The sequence below is a fragment of the Hevea brasiliensis genome, chromosome 16, assembly GCF_030052815.1.
Source record: "Hevea brasiliensis isolate MT/VB/25A 57/8 chromosome 16, ASM3005281v1, whole genome shotgun sequence".
NCBI classification, from domain to species: domain Eukaryota; kingdom Viridiplantae; phylum Streptophyta; class Magnoliopsida; order Malpighiales; family Euphorbiaceae; genus Hevea; species Hevea brasiliensis.
In genome coordinates, this window is record NC_079508.1 from 1,066,525 (window position 1) to 1,081,001 (window position 14,477).

General features: G+C 35.7%; 1 protein-coding gene across 1 annotated transcript; it reads right to left on the bottom strand.

Moving 5' to 3' along the window:
• Positions 1–6,299: 6,299 nt before the first annotated feature.
• On the bottom strand, positions 6,300–6,863 carry LOC131174437 (uncharacterized). The gene has a single exon (XM_058137757.1). The coding sequence runs from the start codon at positions 6,861–6,863 to the stop codon at positions 6,300–6,302; it is 564 nt and encodes a 187-aa protein (XP_057993740.1).
• Between the last annotated feature and the right edge of the window lie 7,614 nt (positions 6,864–14,477).

Genomic DNA, 14,477 nt, shown 5'->3' on the forward strand with positions numbered 1-14,477 from the left:
TAAGATAAATATACTTTTTAACTTTTAAAAATAAATAAAAAAATATTCTTATAAGTTGTCTCCAATTTAAATGTAACCAAACTCATGCATGTAAATCTTTTAGTATGTGAAATCCTCATCAGCCATCTTGTGCAGTGCTGTTTATGAGTTGGTTTCGATTGAAATTTACTTTTAAACCAACACAAACCAAAAGATAAATTATTGAATGAAAATTCTTAATATAACCAACCCAACCCAACCCCATAGAAAATTTATTGAATTAGCGGTTGGGCTAGCTTATTAAAAGTTAAACGCCTGAATTCACTGAATGAATTTATTTTTTTTTATGATAAAAAATTATATTAATTAACGGCTTTTTATACATGTGATTTATTTTTTTAGAATTTAAATATTATTACACAATAAGATGCATTAAAATTATAGTAAAACTGTAGGAGGGGGGCGTGAGGCGAAATATCATCCATTAGAATTATATAAAATACACTAGGTAATGCCTGGAAAGATGATGGAGTCACAATGGTTTCACTTAAGTACCACCTCCTTAGACAATATTTCCTAGACATACACTTTATACAATCCTAATAGAATCAAACCACTGGTAGGTACCGTCTTCCCATAACACTATCACGGTATTAAGGATTTATGCCACGAAGGCATAGATAGACAGAAGTCGCCACTCGAGTAATAACCATGACATATTTAATGTTTCTTTCGAGGGTCATGGATGACAACTTACTCTTTGCAGAGTTTTCACAATCGTCATTACCATAGCCCAATGTCTAGGTTCGGGATAGTAGGTACGTAAGGGGAAGGTGTTAGGCACCCCTTACGCTTGGTCTAACCTCGTTAATTCGAGTGCCAGTCCTCTACTAATGTTTCTAAAAGTCTTATTTATTATTCATTAATTAAACTTCATCCTAAAGAATGCAATTTTAATCCTACACACGAAAGTAATTCACAAAAGGGTTGTTGTTTACATACAATTTTCATGCACAAGTAATTCGTATATATAGGGTTGCTAATTATTTAAATGATATTTATCAGATGACTAAAATTAATTTATTATTGAGAATTTAATTTACAAACAAATTTAATTTCAAATAACCCTACGTTTTTATTTAACATAATTAATTAATTTTCACCAAGTTACCCTAAGGATAATTAAACTAAGTTAATTATGTACATGTGTAATTTATTCTAATATCACATAAGGCCCAAATAATCACAACCTAATAAAGATTTCTATCATGCAAATTCATTTTATAATTACCAAATGTTAAATTAAATTTATTTTACATGGCAATGTTAGTTTAATTTACAAATAAAATTAATTTTAATTTACAAAGTATTTATTTAAATTAATTACATGCAAAAGTCAGTTAAATTAAAAATAAAGTTAATTTTAATTTATCAAATAAAAATTCTATTATTACTACATTTTCATGCCAATGGTTATTCGAGGAGTTTAGCTTTACTTACCTATTGATAAATGCAGTTGTCATTGAGGCAAGCTACCATTAAAAAAGGGTTTTCTGTTCTAGTATGGCAATGATATTCCTGGCTTACTCCCGTTTAGCTCCACATAAGCTCCATGCAAATACCTTCTTTGGTACTTACCTTAGCGCTACTTGCCAATTTTGTTTGTAATAAAAAATAAAGAAACTAAAGAAAATAAAAGAAATAAAGAAAATATTAATAACAATTTACATTGGATTCTAACTTTAGTCTTCTAAAGGGTTAAGATTCCTAATTAGTTACAACTACCTAATGGTCTAAGTCTTCTAACATGATCCAAACACTTTATAACACTTCTTGAATTAAAGAACATAGAAAAATAGATCAAATATTAATTAAAACTCAAGAAAATAAAAAAACATGCATAAATATACAATTTCTAAATTCTAGCAGATTAACAGTAGCAAGAAATCCGCTTTTTTAAAAATAGTTAGACATGCCTAAAAATCATAAAAAAAATTACATAAGACAGCCTACATATTATACAAGATCATAAAATTTATAAATCAAATAAAACCCTAGCTGAATGGTCTACATAAATCGTAACTTTTCTAAGTGATAGAATAATACTATTTTTTTGTAAAATTTATAACTCATTAACCACAACAGATATGAATGCAAAACCAATTGAAAAAGATTCATAAGATTCTGAAATTAATTTTAGACACTAGATTTACACAAAAATATTAAGAAACAAGGGAGATATGAGCTCCACAAATCGGGTATCCTGGAAATCGGATTTTACAGCAACCCTAACTTCAAACAACCATAACTTACAAAATATTAAAGCTTTTTTAGTGATTCTTGAGCCTAAAATTAACAGAATTTCGTGTATAATATGAATATAATTTTTATAAATTTTTTATAGATTCAGAAAATAACGAAAAATAATAAAAATATGAGAGACAGAAACTAAATATATGCAGAGTTGTTTATCCCCTCAAATTAAACATGATTACATGATCTATATAAATATATAAAATAAATTAAAAACAAGAAACGCAGAATTAAATATTACATGGCATTGATCTTGAAAAGAAAATACAAGAACTAACCTTTAAGAAATACCTCCACCTTTTTTTTTTCTCTTTTTCCTCTCTTTTTTTATTTTTTTTTCTCCTTTTTCTTTTTTTTTTTTTTTATCAGTGGGGTATTTATAGGGTTTTGGGAGAGAGGTGTGATAGGGTTTGAAGTCCTAGCGTGATAAAGTTCAGATAACTTAAATAACTTAGATTGCAGAATTTGGATGAGACTGAAATATGGATGAGGTGTTTCAACCAATGGGAAGAGAAGGAAAGGGGAAGGCACCAATAGGGAGTGAGAAAGAGGTGTGGTAAGGTTTGAAGTCCTAGTGTGATAAGATTCAGATAACTTAAATAACTGGGATCGAGGAATTTGGGTGAGACTAGGATATGGGTGAGCTGTTTCAACCAATAGGAAGAGAGGGATAGAGAAAAAGATATTTTCTTATTTTAATTTTCAAAAAAATAAATTAAATAGGTCTTATTTAAAATTCCTAACTAGGCTTTCTTAGGCCCATGGCACCCAATTAAACTCAACTAGGTCCATTTAAGAACTACCCGTATTAAATTTAAACGAAACAAAATTTTATTTAAATTAAATTAATTTCCCAAAAAGCATATTATTATTATTTTTTTTTCAAGATCATGCCACAGAATTAATAATTCAGTTCCATGCCTTCAATTATATCTTACAGTCATATAATTTTTCATCATCGGGTTTCCCACGGCCTCAATGCACATGCTCATCACAAAATAAGGGTCTACAGTTTGCCCCTCACTTTGGCGAAAGTTGAAATCAATGTGAAAGCATTGCTCAAGTTTCGTCAAGGTGAAACTCAAATTTCTAATAACTATGAAACATTGGCTATGGAGATCAAGTATATCTTGCTCGGTCGACATACTCTATGTTATGAGACTAGCTACGGTCTCATAATAGTAATAACTGTGTCATGTGAAAAATGACTATATCTTGCTCTGTCGATACACTCTGTGTCATGAGACTAGCTACGGTCTCATAATAGTGATAACTGTGTCATGTGAAAATTGAGTGCATCTTGCTTTGTCGATACACTCTGTGTCATGAGACTAGCTATGGTCTCATGACAATGGCAACTGTGTGATTTGAAATGTTGTATATTCGTATTTAGGACCACAGTCCTAAACTACCTACGTATCCCCCTCGCTATCCTGAGGAAGAATTAGACCCACTCGTACTTCGACCCTTGAAACTATGGTGATGCATGTTCTTCTATGCCTTACACACCTACAGATGACATGTTGATGCGTGTTCTTCTACGCCTTACACAACTATGCCATGTGCCCTAAACAACGTCTAAAGACTTATCAAAAAACATCTGTCATGAAATGTTGTGGGTTCGTATTTAGGAGCGCAGTCCTAAACTACCTACGTATCCCCCTTGCTATCCTGAGGAAGAATCAGACCCCCTCATAGTTCGACACTTGAAACTGTGGTGATGCATGTTCTTTTATGCCTTACACACCTACAGGTGACATGTTGATGCATGTTCTTCTATGCCTTACACAACTATGTCGTGTGCCCTAAACAACGTCTAAGGACTTACCAAAAAAATATCTATTTTATGATTTGAAAAAATTGAGATGACTGCGTCTCGAAACTCTTTTTGTGATTTTTGTGCTTCTTGTATGCTGCTTCCTATCATGGGCATGCTAATTTTGCTAGAGATTTTAAAAAAACTTAGTCTTCTGAGGGACCTCTTTTTGCAAAAACTTTCTTTTAGCCTCAAAATTTTTGAGGAAAATTATTCACCTAAAAGACTTCCTTAAGGTCACAATACAATTGCCCTCTGATTTTTCTTTTTCTTCTCTCCCCCCATGGTTTCTGCCTTGACTCATTTCTCTTCCATGAACTCTATTCTCTGTGCCTTAACTTTTGCCTGAAATGTCCTTTTGGATTTTCATCTCAGCAGGCTTGCTCTAACTTTTGCCTAAGCAGCCTTTTCGGATTTTCCACCTAGCGAGCTCTTTTTTTTTTTTTTGAAATTAGACAATTACCAGGGCATTCATATCAAGCACCTATCTTGTCATGCTCAGAAGATATAGATTAAATCAAAACAATGCAGTACAATTACTTAATCATTTGATGTATCCCTCAAGACACAAACATTCGCGATCATAATTAAATAAAACCCATTCCTAGTCAATGCAATAAAAACTTCTTTATTTATTCAGGTACACCATTACTCCCTCTTACATTTAGTTTTGCCAAATTTCTAACCTTCCAAAGTTAGAAATAAGCTTTATAACCAGCCGAATGGCCTTTTCAGGTTTTCCATCCAGATCTTCTCTCATCTCTCCTTTTGCCTAGACTGCCTTTTGCAGGTTTTCAATTTAGCATTTTTTCTTTTCTTTTTTTTTTTCTTTGACCCTTACTTTTGCCTAGACCGTCTTTTGTAAGTTTTCAGCCTAGCGGGCCTATCTCACACAAAGTACTGTTTGAGCTTGTCTAAGTTGACTGGTTCTTGAAAGTCATTATCATCCAGGTCTGATATTCTTACAGCACCTCCTGGCAAGATCTTTTTGACTATGTATGGACCATCCCAGTTTGGCTTAAACTTCCTCTTGGATCAAAAGGGATGGGCTGAGCTTGTTTCAAAACCATGCTTGTTTCAAAAGCATATGATACAAGGCTCGCATCCTCTTCTCATCAATCAAAGCTAGTTCTTCATATCTTTTCTGAGCCCACTCATTTTTCAGAATCTTAGCTTCTAGTGTCACTCTCAAGGATTTGACCTCTAGCTCAATGGGTAGCACTGCTTCAGTCCCATACACTAAAGAGAATGGGATTGCCCTTGTGGATGTTTTTGTAGTAGTGCGATAACCCCAAAGAGCATAAGGGTTCAACCATTTTTCTCAGAATGGTTTTCACATTCTTATTTACTGCTTTTACTATTCCATTAGTCTGTGGCTTGTATGGTGAGGACTTGTGATGCTTAATCTTGAATTTGGTAATTAATTCTAAGAAATCACCTTTGAACTGGCTGTCGTTATCTAATACTATCTCATGGGGTACCCCAAACCTACAAATCAAGTTCTTTCGCACAAACTTACTTATCTGCTTGGCCCCTACTACTTTATAAGATTCAGCTTCAACCCAATTGGTGAAATAGTCAATTGCCACAATGATAAATCTATGGCCATTAGAAGCCGTGGGAGAAATCTTCCCAATAATGTTTATGCCCCATATTGAGAATGGCCATGGTGAAGTCATACTGTAGAGTTCACTGGATAGTAGGTGATTCAAATTCCCATGGATTTGGCACTCATGCCATCTTTTCACAAATTTAGTGCAGTCAGTATCCATGGTAGACCAGTAATAGCCCAATTTTAAAATTTTGCCCGCCAATGCCCTTCCGTTCATGTGAGGACCACACACTCCTGCATGTACTTCCTCCATTATCTGCTTAGACTGCTTTTTTGTCACACACAAGAGCAATAGTCCTTCGAAGAATCTTTTGTGGAGTTTACCCCAGCCAAAGTGAACTGAGTGGCTAATCTACGAATTGTAGCTCTATCCCTACTATTGGCTGACTGTGGGTATTCTCTTACCTCTAAATATCTTCTTATGTCCTCATACCATTTCATCTCATCTTCTAGATCTAAATGTGCTATTATTAACCCTTCATAGCATGGGATTCTGCTTCTCATCAGGATAACTGGGTGGGTCAGCTTTTGATCACCCTTCTCCCATAAGGATGCCAGCGTGGCTAGAGCATCAGCCATCTAGTTCTGAGTTCTAGGCATGTGCTTCATAGTCACTTCCTCAAAACTAAATAATAGTTTCTTAGCATACTCCAGGTATGGCCTCAACTTTTCTTCTTTCAATTCCCATTCACCTTTAACATGGGAAACCACTAGAATTGAATCTCCGAACACCTCCACTTTTTTAGCCCCAACAGCTATTAATGCCTCTAGGCCACAAATGCAAGCCTCATATTCTACAATATTATTAGTGGCTGGGAAACATAGCCTTTTTGACATTAACAATTGTTCTCCATTTAGTGCTTCCAAAACTACCCCTATACCGGCTCTGCTCTTATTCATGGCCCAATCAAAGTACATTTTCCATGGCTGGACCTCTACTAGCTTGAGACTCTCATCTGGAAAGGCTGTTTTGACATTTTCCTCCTCATTAACTGGATTTTTAGAAAGAAATTTGGCCACTACACACCCTTTGATGGTTTTTCGAGTCTCATACACAATATCAAATTCAGACAGTAGGACTAACCATTTGGCCAATTTTTCAACTAGCGCTGCTACTTCAAATAGGTATTTTAAAGGATCCATCTGGGATACTACAATAACTCGATGGGTTTGAAAGTAGTGCCTTAACTTCTTAGTTGCCCATACTACAGCCAGCTAAGTTCTTTCTATTAGGGAATAATTCTCCTCATAAGCAAGGAGTTTCTTACTAATGTAATAGATGGCTCTCTTTAGATTCTCTACTTCTTGTGCCAACATTGCCCCTAGGGCCATGTTTTCCACTGATAGAGGGATGCTAGGGATGGGTGGCGACAAAATTAGTGGATTGCTCAGGTACTGCTTTATCTTTTCAAACACCTCTTGACATTGCTCATTCTACACCACTGGCTGATTCTTTCTTAGTAGCTTAAAAATTGGTTCACAGGTAGTTGTGAGCCTAGCTATGAACCTACTCAGATGTACTGTAATTTTCCTAAGAAACCTTTAATCTCTTTTTCTATTCTCGGGGCTGGCATCTCCTGGATTGCCTTCACCTTATCTGGGTCAACCTCAATCCCTTTCCTACTGATCATATGCCCTAACAGTTTGCTTGAAGTGACCCCAAACACACACTTGCTAGGGTTCAGTCTCAATTTATACTTGATGACCTCTGAAAGAACTTCTCTAATGCCTCAAAATGTCTCTCCCTAGTTGGGGATTTTATTACCATGTCATCCACATATACTTCAACTTCTTTGTGCATCATGTCATGAAACAACATAGTAGCCATTCTCTGATAAGTCGCACCAGCATTTTTTAGCCCAAAAGGCATGACCTTATAACAATAAGTCCCTCAGTCAGTGATAAAAGATGTCTTTGCTTTATCTATCAAATCCATAAGGATCATGGCCATGAAAGAGTACATGGCCATGCAAGCAGCACTGTCAACAAGCACATCGATGTGAGGCAATGGGAAATCATCCTTAGGAGTAGCCTTATTCAGGTCCCTATAATCTATGCACATTCAAACTCGCCCATCCTTCTTGGGGATTGGCACAATGTTGGCTAACCACTCGGGATACTCAATTACTTCAATGAAATTAGCCTCAATGAGCTTTTTCACCTCTTGAGCTATCTTTTCTTCCCATTCTAGCCTAAGCCTACGCTTCTTTTATTTTACTGGCCTCATGTTAGGGTCTGTGGGGATCTTGTATTGTACTATGTCTCGATCAATTCCCGGCATATCTTTATAAGACCAGGCAAATGCTTCTTGGTACTTTATTAATAAGGCTATAAATTTATCTCTTTCTTTTTGGGTTAAATCTTTAGCTAACTTAATGTCTTTAGGATCATCTGGTGTACCCAAATTAATAGAGATTGATTTTAATACATTAACAGAAACAGATTCTAAATGATTATGAATGCTATGCGTGTAGCCATTAGGATGAACATCAAACATATAAGCAAAAGAACTAGTCATATTATTAATTTTTGCCTCAAAATCATCATCAAGTACATCAGAAATAAAAATATCAGTATCACTACTATGAGCATTACAAAAGATAGACTCAAACTTAGGGGTGTAGGTCCAAGTGCTTGGCTTCCATGCAGACCTTAACTTGATGGCACTGACCTCCTGTTCTAATTCCTTAACATGTGGTAGCTCCTGGTCATCAGTCCATGCAATTGCGCCCTCCCTGATAAACTTGGTGGGCTTGAGTTCCTCTTCATCTTTAGATAGTTGATAGCCCAGCCCATATCTAGTGATATGCCCCTTTATTTCTAGAAAAGTCATTAAGCCATTAGCTCATTTTCCTCGACCCATGCCATGAAAAAACTTCATCCCTTTCATCATAGTGGCCACCCTAGGGTCCATCCAGTCTTTATAGATCCCAGCAACTTGGAAACCAGACAATAGTGGTACCGAACCATCCACTTGCAGCATAGCTACTTCCCTATCTCTCTCAGCATTGACGGTGATTATACCATCTTAGTGCGGGATCTTAATCTTTTAGTGGAGTGTAGAGGGGACTCCAACTAAGGGATGGAACCAGATTCTACCCAACAGTAAGGAGAATGTCATGGGGATGTCTAGCACAGTAAACTCAACTTCGGTTTCTATAGGCCCCACCTTAACCATAGTCTTGAATACCCCTATCACGTTTCTCTTTGAATCATCATAGGCCCTGATAACTAGATCAGAACCAATTAGTTCAAACATAGAAATTCTTAATTTTGGCAGAATCTTCAGAGGGCATACGTTGATGGCTGACCCATCATCTATCATCACACAAGGCACTTTCCACCCTCCAACCTCGGCGGTCACAAACAGAGCCCTGCTATGGTTTCTCCCCTTAGCTGGGAGATCATGATAAGAGAAAGTAATATGACCCCCATCTTCTATAAGCACAACTTTGGCAATCGCTTTTGGAGTTATCTCCGTGGAGACTTTGAGTATACTTAGGGCCTTGGTCAGCGCGGTTCTGTGTTTTTCTGATGCCAATAACAATTCCCAGACCGTTACGCAAGCCTGAGTCCTTTTCAATTGCCTAAGGAACTGATCATCCTCTTCATTTGTGTCCTCTTCAGCTAACACCTTGGCTTTTCCTCTCACATCATCCTTCTCCATGGGTGGATCAGGATAATATCTATCACTCTTAGTCATGTGGCTCACCCTACTCTTTTCCTCTCCGTCGGAGTCAACCCAAACATCTAACAAACTTTCCTCATCACTGGAACTATCCCAAATATCAATTATCATCACAGATCGAGGTTCATCAAGCTTTTGGATAGGTTGAGAATTTGGTCAGGGTTAATTGAGGTGGTAGAAATCATGTAAAGTCCTGGTAGAGGTGGAACATTATGGTTGGGCATTGGGTTGGTACGTGTGTTGGGTCAGTTTTCTGGGTCAGCTATTTTCTTAGCATCGATCAGGTCCTAAACTTCGTATTTTAGCCGAAAACATCTATCAGTGTCATGGCCATGAGTTTGATGGAATTGGCAGTGTAGGTTAGCATTGTAATTGGGTGGCAGTGGGTTTGGTGGCAGTCTAGGTGCTAAGGGTTGGAGGAGACCCTGAGCATTGAGTCACTCGAAGACTTTAGATAGGGGTTGGTTGAACTGAGAGAACTTTCTAGGGGTGCGGAACACAGTTTGAACCTTAATGACTTTGCTTTCCCCAGTAATGTTGCCAGCTGACTGGTATCCTCCCCTCTTGGGTTGATAACTCTTCTTTTCACTGTTCAATACATCCTCCACTAATACCCCAACCTCATAAAGCTGTTCAAAGGTAGCCAAGGGACAATAACAAATTTTCTCATAATAACTAGGCTGTAGACTTTTCACTACTAATCGCACCTGATCCTTTTTAGCAGGCCTATTGGTCATCTTCATGGCCTTTTTCCTCCATCTCAATAGATACTCTGAAAAGGTTTCATTTGGTTTTTGCCTAGTGGTCTCTAAGTCCCTCAGGGTAATATCTAAAGTTGTATTATAGAAATATTGTTGCACAAATCTCCTAACTAGCTCCTCCCAATCTTTTCTCACAGTGGCCTCTAGCCCATGATACCATGAAGATGCAACCCCTTGTAGTGACATAGAAAAGAACTGAATGACTTGGTTCTTAGTCAAACCAGTTGTTTTCATGACTATCAGATAAGACCTGAGGTGGGTTTTTGGGTCACCAGTACCATTGAATTTAGGCAAATCAGGCATCTTGAATTTTTCGGGTAGATTTCCATCCATCTGGATGTCAAAGTCAGCTACATCTAACAGCCTCATTCCAGTAAATTCAGCTTGCTTTTTCACACTGGCCTGAAGTTTTTCCATCATCTCAATAACAACTCTAATTTCCTCACTTGTCCCCTTTTCTTTCTTTTTGGCCTTGTCTTGAAGATAATCCTCTTCATCCCAAAGGTCATCAAAGGCCTTCTTTTTACCAGTCTATTCTTCGGGCCTTTTCACCTGAATATCACTAGGCCCACCCATCTCTAGCTTCTTCTCAAAGTTGGCCATGATTTTTCCTTCAAGCTCAGCCATCTTGGCATTCAAGGCTTCCTCAAGCATCTGTCTAAACATGACCTTAGTGTCTTCCATTTTAGCTTGTGCAGTTGTGACTCTTACTAATCTCTTTCCCTCCCTAACCCAAGTGACTTGGTTAGAAGTCTTACCGATGTGTTCTAAAGCTATGTTTGCTACCAAGGAAAAAAAAAAAAAAATAAGGTTTTAACATCTTATGCTATGTACAAATGCAATGCATGAATATGCACTTTCATTTTTACCTTTGCCTTTACAAAACCAAAACCGAACCGTACTAATAGAACCAAAACTAAACTAAAACCAGACCATATAAACTAAACTAAAATCGGACCAAAGACTGAATCAAAATTGAGAAAAAAAAATCTCCAGAACTGAATCTTCGCCCCTTTATACCTTCAACTCTCACGCGTAGGGTAAGAAAAAATTCTATCCTAGGCTATGGTACACTAGACACACCAATAGGGGGTGGTCCAGGATGATCCTTCTATCACAAACAAAGGATTTATATCCTTAAAGTTTAACCATAAGTAAGCATCCTCTTGCTTAACACGGGTTTTAAAATGGACTTGGGCTTATACACACATTGGGTTTATGCATAGGCCTAGGTTCATCTCAACTACCACTAGAACTTATGGTTTGAATAGTAAGGATACGAATCCAGCACAACAAAAATCTACGGGATACCTAGGGTTGAAATCTATGGCTCATGGGCTTCATTGGGTAGGAAAAGGGTTACCCATGCGAGAGCTTGTCCATTAAGCACAACGGCCGGAGCTGTGGCTCTTTTATATACTCGAAGGTACGGGTATGGGGTGCTAGCATTCACCAATTCGTCATAGCTCGAGTAAAACCATGGTCTCCTTGGCTAGTACTAACGGGGCTAAAAGGGTAAAGGTGATCCGTGTGATTATGTAGTGCAATGCAAAAAGTTTAACAGAGGAACAATATTAGACTAATTGAAACATATTGGAGTAACTATCCATTTAGTCTCACCAAACTGTAGGAGGGGGGCATGAAGCGAAATATCATCCATTAGAATTATATAAAATACACCAGGTAATGCACAGAAAAGATGATGGAGTCACAATGGTCTCACTTAAGTACCACCTCCTTAGACAGTATTTCCTAGACATGCACTTCATACAATCCTAATAGAATCAAACCACTGGTAAGTACCATCTTCCCATAACACTACCACAGTACTAAGGATTTATGCCACGAAAGCATAGATAGATAGGAGTCACCACCCGGGTAATAACCAGGACATATTTAATATTTCTTTCGAGGGTCATGGATGACAACTTACTCCTTGCAGAGTTTCCACAACCGTCATTACCATAGCCCAATGTCTAGGTTCGGGATAGTGGGTATGTAAGGGGAAGGTGTTAGGCACCCCTTACGCTTGGTCTAACCTCATTAATTCGAGTGACAGTCCTCTACTAATGTTTCTAAAAGTCTTATTTATTATTCCTTTATTAAACTTCATCCTAAAGAATGCAATTCTAATCCTACACACACAAGTATTTCACAAAAGGGTTGTTGTTTACACACAATTTTCATGCACAAGTAATTCCTATCTATGGGGTTGCTAATTATTTAAATGATATTTACCAGATAACTAAAATTAATTTATTATTAATAATTTAATTTACAAACAAATTCAATTTCAAATAACTCTACGTTTCTATTTAACCTAATTAATTAATTTTCACCAAGTTACCCTAAGGATAATTGAACTAAGTTAATTATGTACATGTGTAATTTATTCTAATATCACATAAGACCCAAACAATCACAACCTAATAAAGATTTCTATCATGCAAATTTATTTTACATGCCAATGTTAGTTTAATTTACAAACAAGATTAATTTTAATTTACAAAGTATTTACTTAAATTAATTACATGCAAAAGTCAGTTAAATTAAAAACAAAGTTAATTTTAATTTACCAAATAAAAATTCTATTATTACTACAATTTCATGCCAATGGTTATTCGAGAAGTTTAGAGCTACTTACTTGTTGGTAAATACAGTTGCCATTGGGGCTACCCTTAAAAAAGGGTTTTCTCTTCTAGTATGGCAATGATATCCCTGGCTTACTCCCGTTTAGCTCCACATAAGCTCCACGCAAATGCCTTCTTTTGTACTTATCTTAGGGCTACTTACCAATTTTATTTGTAATAAAAAATAAAGAAACTAAAGAAAATATTAATAACAATTTATATTGGATTCTAAATCTAGTCTCCTAAAGGGTTAAGATTCCTAATTAGTTACAACTACCTAATGGTCTAAGTCTTCTAACATGATCCAAACAATTCATAACACTTCTTGAATTAAAAGAACATAGAAAAATAGATAAAATATCAATTAAAACCCAAGAAAATACAAGAACATGCATAAATATACAATTTCCAAATTCTGGCAGATTAATGGTAGCAAGATATCTAATTTTTTAAAAATAGTTAGACATGCCTAAAAATCATAAAAAAAATTAAATAAGACAGCCTACATATCATATAAGATCATAAAATTTATAAATCAAACAAAACCCTAGCCGAATGGTCTGCATAAATCGTAACTTTTCTAAGTGACAGAATCATACTTTTTTTTTATTTTTATAAAATTCATAACTCATTAACCACATCAGAAATGAATGCAACCAATTGGAAAAGATTCATAGGATTCTGAAATTAATTTTAGACACTAGATTTACACAAAAATATTAAGAAACAAATGAAATATGAGCTCCACAAGTTGGGTATCCTGCAAATTGGATTTTACAGCAACCCTAACTTCAAATAACCATAGCTTACAAAATATTAATGCTTTTTTAGTGATTCTTGAGCCTAAAATTAATAGAATTTAATGTATAATATGAATATAATTTTTACAAATTTTTTACAGATTCAGAAAATAATGAAAAATAATAAAAATACGAGAGACAGAAACTAAATATGTGCAGAGTTGTATATCCCCTCAAATTAAACATGATTACATGATTTATATGAATATATAAAATAAATTAAAAACAAGAAACATAGAATTAAACATTACATGGCATAGATCTTGAAAAGAAAATAAAAGAACTAACCTTTAGGAAATACCTCTACCTTTTTTTTTCTCTTTTTCCTCTCCCTTTTTTTATTTTTTTTTCTTCTTTTTTTTTCAGTGGGTATTTATATGGTTTTCAGAGAGAGGTGTGATAGGGTTTGGAGTCCTAGCGTGATAAAGTTCAGATAACTTAAACAACTCGGATTGCAGAATTTGGGTGAGACTGAAATATGGATGAGGTGTTTCAACCAATGGGAAGAGAAGGAAAGGGGAAGGCACCAATAGGGTATGAGGAAGAGGTGTGGTAGGGTTTGAAGTCCTAGTGTGATAAGATTCAGATAACTTAAATAACTGGGATCGAGGAATTTGGGTGAGACTGGGATATGGGTGAGATGTTCCAACCAATAGGAAGAGAAGGATAAAGAAAAATATATTTTTTTATTTTAATTTTCAAAAAATAAATTAAATAGGTCTTATTTAAAATTCCTAACTAGGCTTTCTTAGGCCCATGACACCCAATTAAACTCAATTAGGTCCATTTAAGAACTACCTGTATTAAATTTAAACAAAACAAAATTTTATTTAAATTAAATTAATTTCCCAAAAAGCATATTATTATTATTACTATTA